Below are 25014 nucleotides of genomic sequence, written 5' to 3' on the forward strand. Positions count from 1 at the left end.
TCTGGCGCTCACATGTTGCGCTCGTGCCTATGTATTCGGCAGGGGCAGCCATGTCTGTGCAGGTTATGTGTTGCACTCTGGGTGTCCTGATCCAGGATGTTTGCCCGGGGCGCCGAGCCGTGATGTTTGCTGGGAGTTGTAGTCACTTCCGCCTCTGGTATCAGCCGTGTCCCCACACCTCCCTCCCTGAGCTGCTGTTTTCATGCCATAAACATGAGCTGTGCACTAATCACCATGATGTCATGAGAGAAGTAGTTTCTTTTAACCCTTTCTCCCTCAGGGCAAACATTAACCTTTACAGCCTTCTCATCCACTTCATTCACATATCTAGTCTAATGACTTATCTAAAGCAGCAATGTACATCCAGCCATGTCAGATTAATGGGGGGGGGGTGTAGGGAAGGAATTTGCAGCAAATTCTGGCAGTTTTGGGAGGAAAAAAATCTGTGCCAAACTTCATTCAGAGGTTTGTGGAAGAGTCTACCTGATGGGGATATGTCCTGATGAGCAGACCGCTGTGGGTGGCGTGGCCCTTTTAGGGACGGCAGCTGGTCACTGCAGCTGCTGCAGAACATGAGGTTCGTGACCGTCATTCATCTATGGAACTGGGGTGCTACTTCCCAACAGCTGAGAACTGTAGTAGTGTCTTAAATGTGAAGCTCGAATGGATCCCGGAGGCAGATTTTTTTATTTTTCTGCCCATAATTCATGAAGGGGAGAAGCTTTGTACAAGACTGAGAGCAGGTTGGCAGATGCACAAGAATGTGACGGCTATGCCCACATCGGGGGCCCCCACATGAGCATAAACCATTTATTCTAGAAAATGGGGTCAGAACGCTCTGGACTCCAACCCACTTCTGGCAAAAGACACTTTATCATGGATCTGCAACCTGTGACTCCCCAACAGGGGTGAAACTACAACTCCCAGCATGCTGGCAGTGAGATTTACCATGTCATGAGAGCCACAGCTTGCAAACCGCAGCCCCATAAATAGGATTTTCATGGACGGCAGTAGGATTATGTGTTTGGTTTACACTAGTCGCATTGTTCCCTTGCATTATATAACCCTATATCAAGAAGACATTGTTTCCATATTTTGCATAACGGGATTATACCCCAGAATTAATCCGCTATCACATGGGAACATTCATGGGTTGGATTATGGACACTGGAAGGCTGGGGCTGTGCGGTACACTATGGGACGCTGATAAACCAATGAGCTTGGCTGAAGTTCTGTAACTTTTTTTTTTTTTTTGTGCACCTTTTTACTTTTCAATTCTGCACTATTTGTAAGATTTCTGCTTGCTGTCAGTGAATAGAAACAACTATGCAGACATCAAGAGGCTAAAGACTGTTAGAAATCCGTTTTGGTTTTGATACAACGGAGTGTAGTCCGGACAATTGGCATTCAGGTTGATGTTTGTTACCGACACTGATGCATTATAACAAAACCGGCAAGGCTGGATACAGATGTCCACTGCTGGTCTAGACTGGAAGTCACTGTAAGGGCCCATGCCCACGATCAGTGTTTACAGCGTTTTGGATGTAGCGTTTTTTCGCTGCATCCAAAACGCTGCGTTGTACAGTACAAGAACAGTGGATGGGATTTCTAGAAATCCCATGCCTACTGTGCATGTATGGCCTACATCAAAAACTGATCTGCGGTGCGGTTTTCCGAGGCTGCAGCATGTCAGTTCTTTGTGGAGTCGCAAGCGTCCTTCTTGGGGAGAACACAAGCAAAAGACCGCAGCGACCCGAACCCTGATTGTGGAGGAGACTCGCGGCCCCGCAGGTCAGGACCCGCCGCATCTAGGACACAGCGGGTTCTGATCGTGAGCACGTACCCTAACAAATCTTCAACTGTGACATCAGTGCAAATTTTAACCAAAATTTTAGGAAAGCTGCAACATTTGGCTAATGTTTGAACCAATCTCTGCAAAAAAAAAAAAAACCTAAAAATTTGATCCCAACGCGTGAGTACACCCCTAAGGTGCACTTATTATGCTGCAATTACTGCTTGGTGAAACCATTTTTTATTTTAATTTTTTTTTTTTTTTTTTTTCTGTTTTGTGATGCAGTTTTTGGATATACAGCTGTGTACCCCCCCCCCCCCCAATATGCTACTTGTGACTATATTTTTCATCCGGAAGGTGTGAACAGTATGACAAAGATCACACGTGGTTTCACCCCAAATTGCAATACCTTCCAGCATAGTCTGTGTGCATTGCAAAACAGAGGCAAGATTTTTTTTGTTTCACCTTTAGGACTGTAACTAGTTTCAGCCTTTTGGTTGCCCAATTAACAGCAAGCAGAGATCTTGACACTGGTGAGCAAATGTATGTAGCGCTGTGTCCTGACATGTCCCAGTGACCTCTGTACAGGGGCAGGATAGTCGCTGACCAGTTGTTTTGGCTGATGCGATTGCTAGCTGTCAGTGTGTCTGTATAGTCACATTTCCGGTGTGGTGCCCTAGAGCGGGGCACGGGTAACACTTATTTACGAGTGCCAGATTATAGGAATGATCTGAAAGTCCCGTAAGAGAAATAATTCATATGTTTACAGCGGAGTGGCAGATTGTCAGCTCTTCAGACCAGAGATCTGTGAAATTTAGATCCCCTGTCCCCTATGGAGGTAAAATATGATTCATGTGACAGTGAAACTGTCTGGGATCTCTCTGGGAAGTAAAGGGTTACCTCACCTCCTGCCCGGTGGCGGTCCCGCCTCGTGGGGAGGGCGCAGGAGCTCATCCCAATGATTGACGGTTTCAGGTGGAGGATACCTCTGTGCTCACAAGCAGCTGAGCCTGGAGTATGCAGCAGGCGGCAGGAGCCAGATATGCACTGGGACAAAATACTGAGACTACGCAAGCAGGAGGTGAGCAGCGGGCAGTGCCAGCAGTGGGGAGGCACTGTGCGGAGGGAACAGGGGTTAGGGCACTGGGTTACAGGCAGTGTGAGGATTCTGCTGTCAGTAAAGGTGTGAACTGTGCGGGATGGTTGTGCCAGGAGAGTGTGAACAGTTGTGGCATCTCTTGTGTCCTAGGGGCTACGATTGTTATGCCCGGGAGACAGTCATCAGGGTGGTACGTTGTATGAATGGGTCACTTTCACAGGTCACTTGGAGCAACATTTTCATCCAGTATCGAAATGATCAGTCATCCAGACACAAGGATAGCAGTGTGCCACCATTGTACACAACTTTTATCAGTATGTTAGGGCAGGGTACCACTGAGGATAATGATGACATTGTGCCCATGTGACAATGGTGAGTGTATTCCCCTATAGGTGCTGGTCAGTGCACAGTGATTGTGCGTCACCTAGGCTCAATAATAGCACATTGACCCGGGCGCAGTGGTCTGGCGTCACCCGCTGGGTGCAGTGGTCTGGCGTCACCCGCTGGGTGCAGTGGCGGCACAGTTGCCTGGCGTCACCCGCTGGGCGCAGTGGTCGCACAATGGTCTGACGTCGCTGGGCACAGTGGCGGAGCAGTGGTCTGGTGTCACCCGCTGGGCACAGTGGCAGAGCAGGGGTCTGGTGTCACCCGCTGGGCACAGTGGCAGAGCAGGGGTCTGGTGTCACCCGCTGGGCACAGTGGCAGAGCAGTGGCCTGGCGTCACCCGCTGGGCGCAGTGGCCTGGCGTCACCCGCTGGGCGCAGTGGCCTGGCGTCACCCGCTGGGCACAGTGGCAGAGCAGGGGTCTGGTGTCACCCGCTGGGCACAGTGGCAGCGCAGTGGTCTGGCGTCACCCGCTGGGCGCAGTGGCCTGGCGTCACCCGCTGGGCACAGTGGCCTGGCGTCACCCGCTGGGCGCAGTGGCCTGGCGTCACCCGCTGGGTGCAGTTGTCTGGCGTCACCCGCTGGGCACAGTGGCGCAGTGGTCTGGCGTCACCCGCTGGGTGCAGTGGTCTGGCGTCACCTGCTGGGCACAGTGGCCTGGCGTCACCCGCTGGGCACAGTGGCAGAGCAGGGGTCTGGTGTCACCCGCTGGGCACAGTGGCAGCGCAGTGGTCTGGCGTCACCCGCTGGGCGCAGTGGCCTGGCGTCACCCGCTGGGCGCAGTGGCCTGGCGTCACCCGCTGGGCACAGTGGCCTGGCGTCACCCGCTGGGCGCAGTGGCCTGGCGTCACCCGCTGGGTGCAGTGGCGCAGTGGTCTGGCGTCACCCGCTGGGTGCAGTGGTCTGGCGTCACCTGCTGGGCACAGTGGCCTGGCGTCACCCGCTGGGCGCAGTGGCGGCACATTGGTCTCGTGTCACTCGCTGGGCACAGTGGCGGCGCAGTGGTCTGGTGTCACCCGCTGGGCACAGTGGCGGCACATTGGCCTGGCGTCACCCGCTGGGCACAGTGGCGGCGCAGTGGTCTGGCGTCACCCACTGGGCACAGTGGCGGCACATTGGCCTGGCGTCACCCGCTGGGCACAGTGGCGGCACATTGGTCTGGCGTCACCCGCTGAGCACAGTGGCGGCGCAGTGGTCTGGCGTCACCCGCTGGGCACAGTGGCGGCACATTGGCCTGGCGTCACCCGCTGGGCACAGTGGCGGCACATTGGTCTGGTGTCACCCGCTGGGCACAGTGGCGGCACATTGGCCTGGTGTCACCTGCTGGGCACAGTGGCCTGGCGTCACCCGCTGGGCGCAGTGGCGGCACATTGGTCTGGCGTCACCTGCTGGGCACAGTGGCGGCGCAGTGGTCTGGTGTCACCCGCTGGGCACAGTGGCGGCGCAGTGGTCTGGTGTCACCCGCTGGGCAGAGTGGCGGCGTAGTGGTCTGGTGTCACTCGCTGGGCACAGTGGTCCGGTGTCCCCCGAGCACCATCACTGCACACTGTGTCTAGGTAATGCTCATCTGCTGTATTCTGCTTTTGTACGAGGCTGACACCGGTCAGTGTGTGACTGGTGTCTCTCCCCAGTGGGCACAGGTGCCATCTTTGATCACAATCACTGACCGCTATTTCCAGTTTTCCCAGATCCTCTGAACTGCCTTAAACCAGTAAGAAATAGGATAAGCATCAAAGAGTTAAGTGCGAGTTCCTACCCCCAGTATCAGGGGCTTCTATAGACTCCCCTCTCACCACTGAGAATGGCCCATTGTTCACCGGGGCCTGGCACCTCTAATCCACCCTGCAGCCCTCTGACCACTGACTGCTGCCAGATTTACAGGATTACACAGAGGTGGCGATCAGAAAATCCCACCCTGCGCTAATACAATTACCCAGATGTCTCCTGAGGAAGACGCACGCTTAACCCCATGTCTTCCGGAGAAGGACCCTGGCTGCGGGATCTCCCGTGCTTCCCTGGTGACCACCGGCTGCCTGGGAGGGAAACTCCACTTTAAAATTAATAAATTCCTTTGCTAATTATAGTGTTGGTTAATGTCATGTACTGGAAGTGCCGTATCCAGAGTTCACTTTTGATGAGATGTTGATGGACTTTGTCGTTTTTTTGCAATCAACTTATCTGCTTTTATAGTTGCCATATTGGAAATTTAATGTTTGATCATTTTGTCTTTTAACAGCTCGACCGGCTAGAAGGGGGAGGCCTCACACAGGCGTCCAGTATGGTGTCCTCGGGGGTGGATGGCATGTTGGCCACAGACACGGTTGATGGGACCCCTGACCCCCAGCGGACCAAGGCGGCCATCCTCCAGCTGCAGCAGAAGATCCTGAAACTAACGGAACAGATCAAGATCGAGCAAACGGCCCGAGACGACAATGTGGCAGAGTACCTGAAGCTGGCGAACAACGCGGACAGACAGCAGGGCGCACGGATCAAACAGGTGAGACCCCACAATGTGACGTATCTCCACCCAGGCCAACCGCAGATGAGACCTCCTTTATACGGACCTCCCGTGGATGGGAACATATCATCCAGCGTCACAGTATCAGGACCCCGTCCCTCTGATCCAATAGTTATCATGTTGTAGAAGAAGCTGCATGACCACCTACCATGTTCCGGCCATAATACCGGTGTGGGAAAAGGGTCTTTAGGCACACACTACTAATGGTTACCGGTGCATCCCCTCTCCTGTTCTGATGATTTATTTCGATATGTCAGCAGCATTATGTCACGCACATGGGGTCACGTTTCCTGACTTTCCTTCTTCTGTTCCTCAGGTGTTTGAGAAGAAGAACCAGAAGTCGTCTCAGAACATCCTGCAGCTGCAGAAGAAGCTGGAGCACTACCACCGCAAGCTGCGCGAGGTGGAGCAGAACGGAATCGCACGCCAACCCAAGGATGTCTTAAGAGATATGCACCAGGGTCTGAAGGATGTCGGGGCCCGAGTGACCGGGTTCAGTGAAGGGGTGGTGGGCAGCGTTAGGGGTGGACTTTCCAGTTTCTCCCAGGCCACTCACTCGGCCGCGGGGGCAGTGGCGTCCAAGCCACGGGAGATCGCCTCGCTGTTACGGAACAGATTCGGCAGCAGTGACAACATTTCATCCCTGGACGATACCACCGGCCTGTCCTCCAGCCAAGGGGAGGATGGGGCGCAGCATGGGAAGAGCCTGGCGGGTATGAATATGTTTCAGGCAAGTCCCAAATACGGAAGCGAGGAGGACTGCTCCAGCGCCACCTCGGGCTCACTGGGCGCTAACAGTACCAGCGGAGGACCCGGCGGGGGAGGAGGGGGCAGCTCACGAACAAACACCTTGGATATGCAAGGACTGATGGGATTTGAGATGGTGATTCAGGAAATCCAGGAAATGCGGGAAACCCAAAACCAACTGGAGGAGTCTCTAGAAGGACTCAGGACTCGGTATCAAAGTGACTACTCCTTCATCCTCCAGTCCCTGCAGGAGGAGCGGTACAGGTGAGTGCCGGCAGCACCAAAAGGGTGGAAGAAGCTGCAGCACAGAGCATTTCAGCAGATGGGGTGAACCTTTTGTTGTGGGAGGGTAGAGATCAAGTGTAAAAAGGAAGGTGTATAGCAGCACAGAGTATTTCAGAAGAGCCTGCTGATCTTAAGCAAGGTCTTCAGCAGCACAGAGTGTTTCAGCAGACTGATGTATAGATCTTGATAACCGTTATAGACCAAGCATTTCATACCGTAGTAGAAGCAGCAGAGTATATCACAGCACGGAGTTTTATATAGTATATAACTGCTGTTATATTCCTCCCCTTAAATACTCTGCGCTGAGTATTTAAGGGGAAGTATGTAACAGTGACTGAGCCAAAGTGCTCAGCAGCACAGAGCATTTCAGCAGATGGGGTGAACCTTTTTTGTGGGAGGGTACAGACAAAGTGTAAAAAGGAAGGTGTGTAGCAGCACAGAGTATTTCAGAAGAAGAGCCTGCTTATCTTAAGCAAGGTCTTCAGCAGCACAGAGTGTTTCAGCAGATTGATGTATAGGTCTTAATGACAATTAGACCGAGTGTTTCATAGTAGAAGCAGCAGAGGATATAACAGCGCAGAGTATTTAAGGGGAGGAATGTAACTGCTGTTATATTCCTCCCCTTAAATACTCTGCGCTGAGTATTTAAGGGGAGGAATGTGACAGCGCAAAGTAACAGTGATGAAGACAAAGTGCTCAGCAGCACAGAGTATGTCAGGAGACAAGTGTGCTGCTTTTATAGTACGTCAGTCTGAAAGCTGCCTAATGAAAGGATTAGGGTCCTCAGCAGCACAGAGTATTTTAGGAAAGGAGTGTGAGGCTCTTGTGAGAGGTCACAGACAGTTACATAGTAGAAGAGGCAGGTCGCTGACAGCACAGAGGATTTCAGGTGATGAGTATACTGTCCAGTCATGTAAATTGCTATTAGTAGGTGACGTTACTGCCGCGGATTCCCATGAGCTATTCATGTATATATGCATTATTTATAAGACGACGCTTATCTCCGTGGTTAGTCAGCGCTGTGTAATTTAGTAATGAAGCTATAAAGGCTGCGGCTTCTGATTAATCCGGTCATTAACGTTACGAAATGTCTTGGGTTTTTTATACCTTTTCCTCCCGGCACATGATGTTCAGTGTAATCTTGTTCCCGTGTTTGTGCTAATTAGTAAAAACTTATTCTACGGACGCAGAGATCCTTACACCAAGTCCCGAGCAATTGTGTCTTACTTAAAGGGATCATTTATCGGGCTTAGATTTGTGTCTGGACTTCCCCTTTTTATGCCACTTTTTTAATTTTTATCATTTAGATCTTCAAATTGATCTACATAATTATATATGACATTATATGTACAAGAGGTTGTAGCGCCACCTAGTGGCGATTTTTGTAGAAATGACCTGATAACCTATCCCTATGGGATGTTTGTGGTTTTGAGCCGTTGCATTTCTTTCTGATGCGAAACCACAGCTCCCAGCAAGTCCTGAGCACTTCATTGATGAACAGTCTGACCTGTAATTCTCCCAGTATTTGTATTTCTTGCATATTTTTCTAAATTGCACCAATTGACTAGTGAATCTGTGGATCAGATTTCTTAACTTTTTTTTTTTTTTCTGTTTTAGATGTGAACGGCTGGAGGAGCAGCTGAACGACCTGACCGAGCTGCACCAAAATGAGATCCTCAATTTGAAGCAGGAATTGGCCAGCATGGAAGAGAAAATCGCTTACCAGTCCTACGAGAGGGCGCGAGACATCCAGGTGAGACAGCAGGGGCACGGTTATGGACCTGCGGCTTCTACGTTGTTTTACATCATTCATTGCTGACATTCGGGTCTATAGTAAGGCTTTAGTCTCACATTGACAGCTGCAATACAGTCCATATAGATCACTCACTATAAAGGTACAATATTGATGGAAACTTGTGCTATGGCGCAGAGCAGCTCATCACACTGCATTGCCATTCATCCATATATTCCAGTGCAGCCAATGCAGATCAATGAATTGACCCCCATTACAGCTCCAATTGCTCAGGGGAGCCACTAGCTAGCCTTATCTGCATTCAGTTCCAGAAATGAAGTACAAAACAAAGTTTGTTTTTTTTGTTTTTTTTTTTTTGCCCCTCTTTCCCCTTTGGCCCCCCCTTTCCCCTTTGGCCCCCCCCCTTTCCCCTTTGGCCCCCCCCCTTTCCCCTTTGGCCCACCCCCTTTCCCCTTTGGCCTTTCCCCTTTGCGCCCCCCCTTTCCCCTTTGCGCCCCCCCTTTCCCCTTTGCGCCCCCCCTTTCCCCTTTGCGCCCCCCCTTTCCCCTTTGCGCCCCCCCTTTCCCCTTTGCGCCCCCCCTTTCCCCTTTGCGCCCCCCCTTTCCCCTTTGCGCCCCCCCTTTCCCCTTTGCGCCCCCCCCTTTCCCCTTTGCGCCCCCCCCTTTCCCCTTTGCGCCCCCCCCTTTCCCCTTTGGCCCCCCCTTTCCCCTTTGGCCCCCCCCCTTTCCCCTTTGGGCCCCCCCCTTCCCCTTTGGGCCCCCCCCCTTCCCCTTTGGCCCCCCCCTTCCCCTTTGGCCGGCCCCCCCCCCTTTCCCCTTTGACCGGCCCCCCCCCCTTTCCCCTTTGGCCGGCCCCCCCCTTTCCCCTTTGGCCGGCCCCCCCCTTTCCCCTTTGGCCGGCCCCCCCCTTTCCCCTTTGGCCGGCCCCCCCCTTTCCCCTTTGGCCGGCCCCCCCCTTTCCCCTTTGGCCGGCCCCCCCCTTTCCCCTTTGGCCGGCCCCCCCCTTTCCCCTTTGGCCGGCCCCCCCCTTTCCCCTTTGGCCGGCCCCCCCCTTTCCCCTTTGGCCGGCCCCCCCCTTTCCCCTTTGGCCGGCCCCCCCCTTTCCCCTTTGGCCGGCCCCCCCCTTTCCCCTTTGGCCGGCCCCCCCCTTTCCCCTTTGGCTGGCCCCCCCCCTTTCCCCTTTGGCTGGCCCCCCCCCTTTCCCCTTTGGCTGGCCCCCCCCCTTTCCCCTTTGGCTGGCCCCCCCCCTTTCCCCTTTGGCTGCCCCCCCCCCTTTCCCCTTTGGAGCCCCCCCCCTTTCCCCTTTGGCGCCCCCCCTTTCCCCTTTGGCCCCTTTCCCCTTTGCGCCCCCCCCTTTCCCCTTTGCGCCCCCCCCTTTCCCCTTTGCGCCCCCCCCTTTCCCCTTTGCGCCCCCCCCTTTCCCCTTTGCGCCCCCCCCTTTCCCCTTTGCGCGCCCCCCTTTCCCCTTTGCGCCCCCCCCTTTCCCCTTTGCGCCCCCCTTTCCCCTTTGCGCGCCCCTTTCCCCTTTGCCGCGCCCCTTTCCCCTTTGCCGCGCCCCTTTCCCCTTTGCCGCGCCCCCCTTTCCCCTTTGCCGCGCCCCCCTTTCCCCTTTGCCGCCCCCCTTTCCCCTTTGCCGCGCCCCTTTCCCCTTTGCCGCGCCCCCCTTTCCCCTTTGCCGCCCCCCTTTCCCCTTTGCCGCGCCCCCCTTTCCCCTTTGCCGCGCCCCCCTTTCCCCTTTGCCGCGCCCCTTTCCCCTTTGCCGCGCCCCTTTGCCGCCCTTTGACCCCCTTTCTCCTTTGACCCCTCATTCACTAAGAGTCTATTCACATGTTGTGTATTTGACATGCATTTTGGTTTAATATCGAAGGACAAGCCGCCTCCATTGCATGTGAATGGTGATTTAGTTTCGCTGTTCGCTAGAGATGAGCAAATTAAAATTTGCAGAACTAGTGGCCAAGTCAGTAGTCCATGTCTGATTAATAGATCCGGCACAATGTGTGTAGAAGGTTCGCGGGGCTCCTGTCGACCTTACTGTACTAAGATCCTGCGAATCGATTCACTCTTCTGACATTTACATGTTTTGGAAAATTAATCTGTGTTGGATTACTGCAGAAAATCTGCAAGAATTAATAGCCGCCCTATATTTTCATACATTCTGTATGGAAAAGCCAAGGATTAGTCCTCATCGCATGGGACTAATCCTCACACGGGTCTGCAGCACATCGACCTGCAAATTCACTGCGGAAGGGCAAGTCAGCCTATGCTGTGGATCCTCGAGTAAATCTGTGCAAATCCAACATGTGTGATCACACCCTAATGCTTATCACAGATGAGGGTTTCCTACAGATGTATCCACACAATCCTCTGTGGGGCAGACCGATATTGTCGCCAACTGCAGAAACATTTGTCACTCATCTTTAGCAGCTGAAGGAAACAGTAGTAAACCCTTAAGTATTTGATCTAGTTTGGGCTCTATACAGTAAAATGGTGCAGAAACTAGCGTTTGTTTGGGGGGGGGGTGTTTGAAATATTCACAAACGCTATATACATATACAAACACTAATTATATATATATATATATATATATACCGTATATATATATATATATATATATATATATATATATATATATATATATATATATATATATATATATATATATATATATATATATATATATATATATATATATACACATACACACACATGCAAAATGTATGTGTGAGATAAAGAATGATTACATTTTAATAAAAATGCATCATTACAAAATACTAATATTTTTTAATTCTAATAAAAATATTAGTATTTTATTAGAATCTACTGTGTAATATAATTTTTAATGATACATTTTAATAGTTTTTTGTTACACTATAATATACAGAAATATATACACACAAATATACATTGAGAAACATGTGATGGTGTCTCCGCGGCTTCCTTGTTTTGTGTGAATTATGTATGTATGTATGTATGTGTGTGTGTATGTGTGTGTGTATGTATATGTATATGTATATATGTATGTGTATGTATATGTGTGTGTGTTAAAGAATGATTACATTTTAATAAAAATGCAATATTAGTATTTTATTAGAATCTACTGTGTAATATAATTTTTAATACATTTTAATAATGTGTCATTAAAAATATACAGTATATTCTAAAACTACTATATAATTAGAATATATATTTTAATATTTGAACAAAACAATGCACTAGCTTGTTTTATTATAGCCATCTATAGTGTATATATCTATATCTAACATATATTGTAATAAAAAGACTAAGTTAAAAATAACATTAAAAAAAGGTGCAAATAAATATGAATATGGCACAAAATGCTAAAAACGCAATGAAATCCAGGCGCATTTACACTAGTGAATCAGACACATGGTGCAGGAAAGCTGCAGCACTGTGGCTGTCAGTTGTGGATTTGCAGGTTGGAAGCTGTCACTGTTGATTCTTTACATCTAACATTGTATTTTTTTGTCCCCTAGGAGGCGCTAGAAGCTTGTCAGACCAGGATCTCAAAGATGGAGCTGCAGCAACAGCAGCAGCAGGTGGTCCAGCTGGAGGGACTGGAGAACGCTACGGCTCGCAACCTTCTGGGAAAGCTCATCAACATCCTGCTGGCCCTCATGGCTGTGGTTCTGGTGTTTGTGTCCACTGTGGCCAACTGTGTGGTCCCGTTACTGAAGACCCGTGGCCGGACGTTGGGGACGCTGCTCCTGGTCCTATTGGCCGCACTCCTATACAAACACTCAGATTCATTCTCTGGTTACCTGGAGAGACTGCTGTCACCGCCGAGATAACCAGACTCTCTAACACCCCCAAGATTGGGACTTGGATGGTACAGTCTTTATTTAGATACATTGGGAGAGCCCACCTAGCCTGTGCCTAGGGGGGGTCATACCAATTCTGATCACAGGGATAGTCCTTGAAATGAGGCCATTTTGAGTTGGATAACTGCCAATTCACACTGCCCCCTCCTCCTCACGCCTTAAAATTCAGGAGGGTCATAATGGGCATTTTGCAACACCCCAACATGAGTAATGTTTGCCCTTTGGGACTTGCAGTTCCTGGGTTGGACTGAGGGGCAGTCGGACGTGAGAGTGTACTGTTTACATTGTGGGAGAATTTTGGACTTTTTACGTGTTTTTTTTTTTTTTTTTTTTTTTGGGAGGGGTCTCCCCTACGACTGAAGGATGAGTGCTGCAATATGTTGTGTACTCCGCTATTCCAGCACCTGCACCCCTGTCACCCGGGTCTGTGTCCAGGGGCGGCTCTGAACGCAGCAAGGCCTGACATGGACGCTGAGCTGTGGCAATAAGGCACCCCAGCCTGCTTCTGCCACCCTCCTGACCCGGGCACATCAACTCGCCCAAGTGCCTTATTGCGTCCATCTCTCGGGGAGTGGGGGATGAATTGTTTTGCAACTAGAGTTTTGAGGTCAATAAGTGGAAAAACAGGTGATGGGTGGGGGGGTCCAAACTGCCTTTTCATTGAATCCGTGGACTTCAATCTTCTCTTCAATTTGATTAACCCTGTCCTGGCTGGAGCAGAACTTGAAACGCAGCGCCCTACCTAATGCATTAGAAACACCCACGGCGACACATTCCTGGAGATCGCAGGCGGCCGCGACTCCGGGAGAAGTGAGGAGAGGGGTAATCGAGAAGGAGACGGAGAAAGCCGCCACGTCAACCCCTTTGCTGCTCAAGATGTCGTTTGAGGTGACATCTGCCTTCCTCACCCCTTGTATAAATGCGAGCGCAGTATTTCCTGACTACTTCTTTTTTTTTTTATTATTCTTTAATATTTTACGGTAGCAGTGATTCTATTTGCCAGAGGGGCGTTCCGCAGCACTATCCAGGCCCCTCTGGTAGAGAGGCAAAAATCGATCAATTGGCGCACTTTTTTTTTTATGAGCTGCTCGTGCTGCTGTGAGCCACTAGGGGGCAGTAGTGGTGTCTGTGGGAGACGCGGAGTGCGTGTGTCTGGAAGCAGCGCTCGCTCGGTACAGTGTTCCCTTCCTGCTGTGTACGGAGGTTTGTTATATCCTGTTTAATATTATAATTATTATTTGGAGTGGGAAGCGTGGAATAAAAGTCATGTTTTTAAAGAACGCTATGGACATTTGTCTGGTTTTTTTTTAATTTTATTTTTTAATTTTTTTTTTTGATTGCGACTGCTTAATGAGCCACTAGGACATCGTTCCCTCGTCTGACCGGAGGAACTGCTGGTGACGTCGTATCTGGCTGGAATTGTTCTCCTTAATCAGGACCAGACCGCTGTGGTGACGGCCTCCAGACACTACTCAACCCTGCAGACTATTATCCGATCTTTGTCTTCTGCGCCCTCACCTATTTATCACCCTGTACACACTATATCTATCCACAGCGTCCCGGACAGTTATAACAACCCCATGTGGTGCCCTGCTCAGTAATAGTGCTGTATATTTGATCCCTATCAAACAATAATAGTGCCCCCAACCTGTATTGTGTCCCCATTTAGGCCTAACACAGCAATAATGTGCTCCCTACACCATCATAAACACTTTCTGCCCTGCACAGTTATAATGTCCCCTTGTTGAGCCACTGCAGAGTAGTAGTCCTCCATTTTGCTCCTGCACAGTACTTGTTTCCTGTGGAGACCCCCGCACAGTAGTGATTCAGAGTGCCTAGTAGACCCCTGTGCTGCCTTAGTGCAGGGGTTGGGCACCTTTTCTGCCCCAGCACATCAAAAGTCCCAATTTGTGCCCTTGTACAGATGTAGTTCACCTTGATGCCCCTCCTGAGTAGATGTTGAGATTGCAAAATAGTAGGACCCTGTGATATCCTAGCACAGTAGTTGTGCACCTTGCTATCCCTGCATAGTAGTCGACCCCCTTAATACACTTGTGCACCACAGTACCCCTGGCACTGTAATAATTTATCTGTGCCCCCCACACAGTAGCCCTCCCCCTGCTCCTGGCCTCTTCCCTCTCCCTGGTCCTGGCCGCTTCTGCCCCCCCCTCCCCTTCCCCTCTGCTCCTGGCCTCTTCCGTACCCCTCCTTGCTCCTGGCCTCTTCTCTTCCGGCCCTTCCACGCCCCCCCCCCCCACCCCCCTTCAGGGTCGTCCTACTGCCGGCCTCTTCTGTCCCCACCCCGCCCCTGGCCCCTTTCGTGCCCCCCCCACGTCCCCCCTCGCTCCTGGCCTCTTTCGTGTGTGTCCACCCCCCCCCCCAGCGCCTGCCTCTTACATGCCCCCCCCCCCCCCCAAGCTCCTGCCTCTTTCGTGCAACCGTCCCGTGTGTGTGTGTCATCGCCCCCAGCCCCCCCCCCTGCTCCTGGCCTCTTTCGTGCAACCGACCCGTGTGTGTCCGTCCGTCCGTCCCCCCACCTGCTCCTGGCCTCTTTCGTGCAACCGTCCCATGTGTCCCGTCCCCCCACCCCTCCTGGCCTCTTTCGTGCAACCTCCCTGCTTCCAAGCCCTCCCCCCAAACCCCCCTCCCCGTGCGTTCCTGGCCCCTTCCATGTGACGCCCCCCCCTCCCAACCAGGTTCACTGGCTGCTCCCCTGATTGTCTTACTAGCAATGGCCCTAGTGAAAAGGCCACATAGATATAACAGACATTGCAGCCACAATAATTTCATATTAAAGGAGAGTGCAGAAACTAAGCTCAAAAATCTGATTGCTCTGAGAATCTGCCCCCGGCTGCCTCACCAATAAATGTCACTCATTGTATAGAAGATAAGACTATTTGCCACTTACATCCAGTACAGACTTCTGACATTTACTTGCATAGTATAGCGCCACCTGGTGTACACAGAACAGTACTTTGCATGTCATTCTAATACAGTGAGTGATAGTGTTTGCACATGCCCAGTCTGCATAGTGATCCTCTGTGTTTACTGCACAGCAACAAATCAAAAATCGCTTTCTGCCTGCTTGTTGGTGAAGAAGTGGAACCTCTATATACCTCTATCTGCTTCAAATGCTTCAAATGAGATTTGCCGTGACGTGGCGAAGCAGCTCAAGAAATTGCAATTTTTGCCAAAAATCTCAAAATTTTTAAAATAAGTACAGTTTGGAATGTTTAGTGCTGTAGTGCACATTTGGTGCTGCTTTTTGTTTTTTCTTCATTGAATTGGTTGGTGGTTGACCTCCACCTTGCTTTGCACCCCAATTTGGGATGTATTCCATCTGTCTAGATTTTGGCGGTTGGTGACTGTTCACATTAAGTCATCAGGCTTTGTCCACAGGCTATTTACTTCATGCAGCATTTGCTTGGACCTGTCCCGCCCACAGCCATGACTCAGTCATGGGTACGGGATTGAAATAGACCAGGTGAGTGCTGCTGAGAGCAGTTCTACTATTCATATGTGAGGCCGTATGGCACATTTTATAAAAATATTTTAGTGTAGGACTGCTTCAAATGAGATTTGCCGTGACGTGGCGAAGCAGCTCAAGAAATTGCAATTTTTTGCCAAAAATCTCAAAATTTTTAAAATAAGTACAGTTTGGAATGTTTAGTGCTGTAGTGCACATTTGGTGCTGCTTTTTGTTTTTTCCTCTATATTAAAGGGCAGCAAGTTTGATAATCCGCCTCCTACAGGAGGATTAAAATGTGATTTATATTGTCATTTGCCAGAGGGGGAAGGAGACTGATTCTGGCCATAGCTCACTCTGAGCCACCCTTTTTTTTTTTTTTTTTTTTTTTTTTCTGGACAGTTTATGAAAAAAATCACGGACAGACCATATTTTTTTACCGACACATTGGAAAACCATAAATTGTTATAAGTGATTGCAGCACATAGTTCTGATCAGATGTATTTACTTAAAACTTTTTTTGCCCTTTCCATTTAAGAAAAAAAAAGTGCCCTATTTTTAGGGACGGTCCAGGAATTTCGGGATGGTTTGCAATCCAACTTTCGTCAGAGATTAGCAGCCACAAAAACTGACATTACCTGTTAATGTAGCGGTTTCTGCATGGAGATCTAAAAAAACAGATTTACATTGAATTGTCATAACAACCTCTGCAACCAACCTGCATTGTGTGAACCTGGCCACATGGGAGGCGACAGACTATGTATGAACTGCACAAGATGTAACACCTGTTGCAGACAGCAGATGGTGCTGTGCACACACATTACTCTACTGCTCAGAGAAAAGGCACTTTCAATTTTTATTTTTATTTTTTGGTACAATATATATATTTTCTCGTACTTTTTTTTTTTTTTATTTTTGAGTTCCAAGTGCCCTAAACATTAGTCACTACTGAGGCATTTTCTGCATGAGACCACAGGCTGGCGCTGAAGTGTTGTCATCATCCCTCTTACCGCAGGCTGGCCTGCTGCCATCTTGGTGATTTCATCTCTTATCAAACCTCACAGCTTTGCTCAGTTTCCCCCGGATCTGAAAACACGGGCGGACGCTTATCTACAGGAAACACAATCCTCAGCTCCTGCTACTCTAGAGGGAAATGGTGACCCCCTTCTTATACCCTCACCCATCCTCAGACTGAACCCCTGCTCCATATACAGCGGTTGCACACCTTTTAGAGATTATATACCCATACACCAAAAAAAAAAAAAAAAATATACAGCTCCTCTAATATGGCATGAAGGTAACAAATATTCTGGATTATCAGAAAACCTTTTGTGTGACCTGATGCAAATCTGGAGCGGAATTAGCTGCAGGTTTTACACTCCTACATGCACAAACCTGAAGCCACCTATCCACCATTCCTTTTCCCATTAGATTGTAAGCTTCTGAGTTGAGCTCTGCTCCATGCGGTTTAGCTTGCAGTATCTTTATCCCTGGCCGGTTGTGGAAGATGATGGTACCAATTACACAGAGAACCATGGTAGGTGTAACGTGGTTAGGGGAGGTAGCCATGAGCGAGATCTGCTTTATTAACACCCCGTCACGCTACAGAAAATTGGGGTTTCTGATTGTGTGTGCGTGTGGTGGTCTGTGGCTACTGTGAAAACCCTATTCCGTTTGGTCCTGCTGTGTGCCATATCAGACTCCTTTGTCCCCATAATGAGGAAGCAAGACAAGTCAACAAAATTCTTTACTCAAGATCAAGAATAAACTTGGCTACAAAGGGCGCCTGTAGTGCACTTGAAGCGCTCTTCCGCATAATGCAGAGGCATATAGTGGTTTTGGGTGACGGCACTTGCATGTTCCACTTACAGAATAGATACATCTTCCTGATCTAGGGCCTCACAGGTCAATGACTACTCGCTGTGATTCCCTCCTCTTGTGTTCTCAGCTGAGCAGATACATATTCCTTCCTAAGGTCCCCCAAGACTAGCCAACAATCTACTCACACCTACAAAGTCTCTTTGTAGTAGGTATCACCCACTCGCCTGAATGGTGGATCTGTCCCCACTAAAGTTCTTGCTGTTGCTTGCTCCCTTGTACTTGCCACACACACCCACCCACCAGGTGTTGCCTTTCTCAAGGTCTCTACTTGACTAACTTGAACCAGCAACCCACTCATACTGGACCCTTACACTTCTCCGTACTAAGGGCCGGCCCTACAGAAATCCTGTCATGTTTTGACCTGCAGCCTACAGGAGTATAGATACATGTAAATACCACTGACATATAAAACAGGTAAAAGCATTAATACAATTTATGTCTCCAGAGGCGAGCATGACAGCCTGTCCACCTTACATTCCAGCCCTCTTTAATGATGGTTGTCCTCGACCATCTGGAAACCTGTAAGACACCAATACACACCACATAAAAACACACTTAAAACAAGTCTCTGCGTCTTCTGAGGGCGAATGGTATTATCTTCTCCTTTTTGTGATCACAATCGTGGTCTTATTGACTAAGCACACCCAGAACCAAAAAGTTCAAGTTCTAAAACACAAAGGGCCCTCAGGCAAACACAACAAATGGCTAACTCAGTAATCGGGTTCATTCATTCTTTTTCTTTGCTTGTTTAAGATATTGGGTCTTCATTCTCCCTCCACCTAACAACAGTGCATAGGACAGGGACACAGTCCATGATGTGCAAAGCCCGGGCTTGAATGAGGCAAAGTCCATGGTTGATGGGTGGCCACAGTCCGTAAATAAGGGTGTAAACCCTCCAGTCATGTCAGCATCCTGAAACCTGCAGAAAAGGGAGAAACAAAATTAAAGTAGAGGCCTTCGCGACCACGAGGGACAATAACAAAGTCTTCCACTCTTCAAACAGTTCACACAGACCTTTTATGGCAGATAGGGTCCCACAAAAAGTCCCTGAACAAAGGTTCTCTGCCCTTAAACTTCAAATCGATTAGTGCTGAATGGTCCCAACTTCACTTTTTGTAAGTGCTTTCCAGAGGTAGTCTCCCCTTGATAGGGCCAAGTGGCCAACAACAGGCATAAGCTGGGTTTTTCCCTCAACCAACTTCAGGCTGGTTTCTGTGCTGCGAGGAAATGGGTCTTCACCTCCAGAGTTGGCCTGGGATCCTCACTCGAGCAGGGTCTTCAGGAAGCTGTGAGAGACCTTGAAAAGGCTGTAAGCCAAAACATTCATGATGTTGCTGGCTGTCACAGGCTGGGATTGAGTAGCATACCTTCTTGCAACCGGTTTGGTCCATTGAGGCATCCTGGTTCCTTCTTCCTATGAGTGACACTAGTAGATGAGCCTTTCTTCCAGAACCATTTTTGTTCTCAACCGGGTAACCGCTCTTCTCCTGACTGTGCTGATACAGCTTTTTCTTAGTACAGTCAGCCTCTCTCCCATTCTTTCTGATCTGCGGGGCGGGTCTCCGCTACCGCAAACCCCCCTTTGAGGCACCACAACTTGAAAAAAGGTCACATCTTTTCCTATATATAAGCTATGTAGGTGGAAGGGCAAATTAGTCTCTCTACACCATGGTACAATTGATGTACACCTTCTCTGGTCCCATCTATGAAGCCAAAGCCGCTGACAATTTTGAATGCAATAACAAGCCCTTTGGTACTTTGGCCCTCAAATTATGGTCTCTTTAAACTCGCCTTCCATTCTTGCCCCATCATGATGTCAGCAAGACTGTGTTCTTCAACCATGTCCCATTCCTCATGTGGCCACCGAAAAATGTTTCTGGTGGTTGGTTTGGGCAGTGACACCCATATTGCTTGCCTCTGATCAAATTCTATGGGTTGTGGCTCCTCTGGAGATTCTAGCATGGCCAGCGCTACCTCCATACAGTAGGCAAATAAAGTGGATGGTCACCCTTGTGGAGATATGTGATCAAAGCAGGGTCACCCAGAATCGTACTGCTGGGGAAAGCACAGCAATGGGGAGGTCCAGGGTTGGGGCATCTGTGTACTTCTCGTGATTGATGCGGCTTTATAGATCTAGATTTTAGGGGAGGGGGTGCCTATGATAAGGGGTTACTTGGACTCCAGAGTTAGCATTATATTTTTGCCAATAGGTTTCCACCAACCTTAATGCGACACATGTATTACAGCAGCGGCATGAAGGTCCTAGGGTTTCGGGACCCATTGCATTAATGGTGCATTGGTTATAAGATGACAGACCCTTACTAGGACACTAAGCCCCCCATGGTTTCCATCCCTTTCAAGCCATTGAAAGTCCAGAGCAATGATTCAATCAGCCTGATGTGATTGTGTTCCTGGAGCCGGAACTGTAAATCCTGGCTCTTGGGTCAACCACAATGACTCATGATGACAGCTCTGACATAGGAGGGGCAGCCGAGGGTCCCTAAGCATCAAACTAGCAGGTCGATGCTGCCAATGGAGCAAGAGGGCACATACCAGGGAAGCAGCGGCTGATATAGGACCCATGGCCCAGTATTCGGCACAGGACTTTTCAACTTGACAAACCACTTTGGATCATGGTGTTGCTTATATCCACTGCAAGAAATGTAAAGGATGGAGGGAGGGGCAACAAATGGAGTGGGGTCCCCTGTTCTTGCCCATTCACCCTGCTCCGTTATTAATGCTATGATGACAACAGTCGAAAATTAGTGCAGATCGAGTTTGCCATTTATAACATAGTTCTGACCCAATGCAAAAATAATCTGCCATGGTGTCATTTTGTGTCAGAGGGACCCCCACAGGTCACAGTGCTCAGGTGCACCATCTATCTCTGCACCCCTATGGCTGCACCTACCACCGATTTACATTGACTGCTATAACTCCCTGATTTCCTTGTAGTAAGGGTTAATTCTGCTTATCACAGCGTGATGGAAAGCGACGCGTCACACTCCATACATGACTATAATAAGCCTCTGTGAACAGGGACCCCAAAGCTCCAGGTGATAATAGAGCAGTGAACATATTTAGGGGTCCATTGGGGCTATTATTGTTCTTCAGAGGAGACCCCAATTATCAACAGCTTTCCCTGGAGCGGGAAAAAGGATGTAAGACGCAGGAAAAACAATTTGTCACTTACTCTATTCCAGCTTTACTGGGGTTTTACATCCCCCCGCTCATATATAGGATGTGGCATCAGCTCCGATAATGACTCACATCCTCATGTGCGGCCGCCATCCTCAGGGAAGTCAGATCTGTAGACAACTGACAACTACTGACACACAGAAAAAGCACCTCCAAGCCAAGTATTCCTGCACATAGGGAACATAAACAGGAGATGCCCAGGTTATACCAGCTGTACATATATAATTATATACAGGAGATGCCCAGGTTATACCAGCTGTACATATATAATTATATACAGGAGATGCCCAGGTTATACCAGCTGTACATATATAATTATATACAGGAGATGTCCAGGTTATACCGGCTGTACATATATAATTATATACAGGAGATGCCCAGGTTATACCAGCTGTACATATATAATAATATACAGAAGATGCCCAGGTTATACCAGCTGTACATATATAATTATATACAGGAGATGCCCAGGTTATACCAGCTGTACATATATAATTATATACAGGAGATGCCCAGGTTATACCAGCTGTACATATAGAATTATATACAGGAGATACCCAGGTTATACCAGCTGTACATATATAATAATATACAGAAGATGCCCAGGTTATACCAGCTGTACATATATAATTATATACAGGAGATGCCCAGGTTATACCAGCTGTACATATAGAATTATATACAGGAGATACCCAGGTTATACTAGCTGTACATATATATTTATATACAGAGAATACCCAGGTTATACCAGCTGTACATATATAATTATATACAGAAGATGCCCAGGTTATACCAGCTGTACATATATAATTATATACAGGAGATGCCCAGATTATACCAGCTGTACATATATAATTATATCCAGGAGATGCCCAGATTATACCAGCTGTACATATATAATTATATACAGGAGATGCCCAGATTATACCAGCTGTACATATATAATTATATCCAGGAGATGCCCAGATTATACCAGCTGTACATATATAATTATATCCAGGAGATGCCCAGGTTATACCAGCTGTACATATATAATTATATCCAGGAGATGCCCAGATTATACCAGCTGTACATATATATTTATATGCAGGAGATACCCAGGTTATACTAGCTGTACATATATATAATTATATACAGAAGTGCCCAGGTTATACCAGCTGTACATACAGAATTATATACAGGAGATACCCAGGTTATACCAGCTGTACATATATATTTATATACAGAGAATACCCAGGTTATATCAGCTGTACATATATAATTATATCCAGGAGATGCCCAGGTTATACCAGCTGTACATATATGATTATATAGAGAAGATGCTCAGGTTATACCAGCTGTACATATATAATTATATCCAGGATATGCCCAGATTATACCAGCTGTACATATATAATTATATACAGGAGATGTCCAGGTTATACCGGCTGTACATATATAATTATATACAGGAGATGCCCAGGTTATACCAGCTGTACATATATAATAATATACAGAAGATGCCCAGGTTATACCAGCTGTACATATATAATTATATACAGGAGATGCCCAGGTTATACCAGCTGTACATATATAATTATATACAGGAGATGCCCAGGTTATACCAGCTGTACATATATAATTATATACAGGAGATGCCCATATTATACCAGCTGTACATATAATTATATACAGAAGATGCCCAGGTTATACCAGCTGTACATATATAATAATATACAGAAGATGCCCAGGTTATACCAGCTGTACATATATAATTATATACAGGAGATGCCCAGGTTATACCAGCTGTACATATAGAATTATATACAGGAGATACCCAGGTTATACTAGCTGTACATATATATTTATATACAGAGAATACCCAGGTTATACCAGCTGTACATATATAATTATATACAGAAGATGCCCAGGTTATACCAGCTGTACATATATAATTATATACAGGAGATGCCCAGATTATACCAGCTGTACATATATAATTATATCCAGGAGATGCCCAGATTATACCAGCTGTACATATATAATTATATACAGGAGATGCCCAGATTATACCAGCTGTACATATATAATTATATCCAGGAGATGCCCAGATTATACCAGCTGTACATATATAATTATATCCAGGAGATGCCCAGGTTATACCAGCTGTACATATATAATTATATCCAGGAGATGCCCAGATTATACCAGCTGTACATATATATTTATATGCAGGAGATACCCAGGTTATACTAGCTGTACATATATATAATTATATACAGAAGTGCCCAGGTTATACCAGCTGTACATACAGAATTATATACAGGAGATACCCAGGTTATACCAGCTGTACATATATATTTATATACAGAGAATACCCAGGTTATATCAGCTGTACATATATAATTATATCCAGGAGATGCCCAGGTTATACCAGCTGTACATATATGATTATATAGAGAAGATGCTCAGGTTATACCAGCTGTACATATATAATTATATCCAGGATATGCCCAGATTATACCAGCTGTACATATATAATTATATACAGGAGATGCCCAGATTATACCAGCTGTACATATATAATTATATACAGGAGATGCCCAGGTTATACCAGCTGTACATATATAATTAGATACAGGAGATACCCAGGTTATACCAGCTGTACATATATAATTATATACAGAATATGTCCAGGTTATACCAGCTGTACATATATATTTATATACAGGAGATACCCATGTTATACTAGGTGTACATATATATATATAATTATATGCAGAAGTGCCCAGGTTATACCAGCTGTACATATATGATTATTTGCAGGAGATGCCCAGATTATACCAGCTGTACATATATAATTATATACAGGATATGCCCAGATTATACCAGCTGTACATATATAATTATATACAGGAGATGCCCAGGTTATACCAGCTGTACATATATAATTATATACAGGAGATGCCCAGATTATACCAGCTGTACATATATAATTATATACAGGAGATGCCCAGGTTATACCAGCTGTACATATATAATTATATACAGGAGATGCCCAGGTTATACCAGCTGTACATATATAATTATATACAGGAGATGCCCAGGTTATACCAGCTGTACATATATAATTATATACAGGAGATGCCCAGATTATACCAGCTGTACATATATAATTATATACAGGAGATGCCCAGGTTATACCAGCTGTACATATATAATTATATACAGGAGATGCCCAGGTTATACCAGCTGTACATATATAATTATATACAGGAGATGCCCAGATTATACCAGCTGTACATATATAATTATATACAGGAGATGCCCAGGTTATACCAGCTGTACATATATAATTATATACAGGAGATGCCCAGGTTATACCAGCTGTACATATATAATTATATACAGATGATGTCCAGGTTATACCAGCTGTACATATATAATTATATCCAGGATATGCCCAGATTATACCAGGTGTACATATATAATTATATACAGGAGATGCCCAGGTTATACCAGCTGTACATATATAATTATATACAGGAGATGCCCAGATTATACCAGCTGTACATATATAATTATATACAGGAGATGCCCAGGTTATACCAGCTGTACATATATAATTATATACAGGAGATGCCCAGGTTATACCAGCTGTACATATATAATTATATACAGATGATGTCCAGGTTATACCAGCTGTACATATATAATTATATAAGGAGATACCCAGGTTATACCAGCTGTACATATATAATTATATACAGGAGATGCCCAGGTTATACCAGCTGTACATATATAATTATATACAGGAGATACCCAGGTTATACTAACTGTACATATATATTTATATACAGAGAATACCCAGGTTATACTGTGGCGCCCTGGACTAGCCAGGTCGTCACAGATAACACACAAACACCCCCACCCCCATTAGACAGTAACATTAGCCAAACACAAAACACTTGTTGCCTCCCTCTAGGGTCTGATGTCCACACCAGGTGGGGCGGAGCCAAGCGGTTGGCCCCACCCACCGAGGAGTTCACAGGCCTGGAGGCGGGAAAAGTGGCA

General features: G+C 47.3%; 1 protein-coding gene across 1 annotated transcript in view; it reads left to right on the plus strand.

Annotated features, from left to right (window-relative positions):
- Positions 1–13701, plus strand: part of TMCC1 (transmembrane and coiled-coil domain family 1) — an 85354-nt gene extending 71653 nt beyond the window's left edge. The window contains 4 exon segments of the mRNA XM_075321570.1: positions 5512–5772; positions 6110–6804; positions 8443–8578; positions 12072–13701. Coding sequence (XP_075177685.1) covers positions 5512–5772; positions 6110–6804; positions 8443–8578; positions 12072–12386 — 1407 coding nt within the window. The 3' untranslated portion in view covers positions 12387–13701.
- Positions 13702–25014: the final 11313 nt, after the last annotated feature.

Source organism: Anomaloglossus baeobatrachus, chromosome 8 (assembly GCF_048569485.1).
Source record: "Anomaloglossus baeobatrachus isolate aAnoBae1 chromosome 8, aAnoBae1.hap1, whole genome shotgun sequence".
NCBI classification, from domain to species: Eukaryota; Metazoa; Chordata; class Amphibia; order Anura; family Aromobatidae; genus Anomaloglossus; species Anomaloglossus baeobatrachus.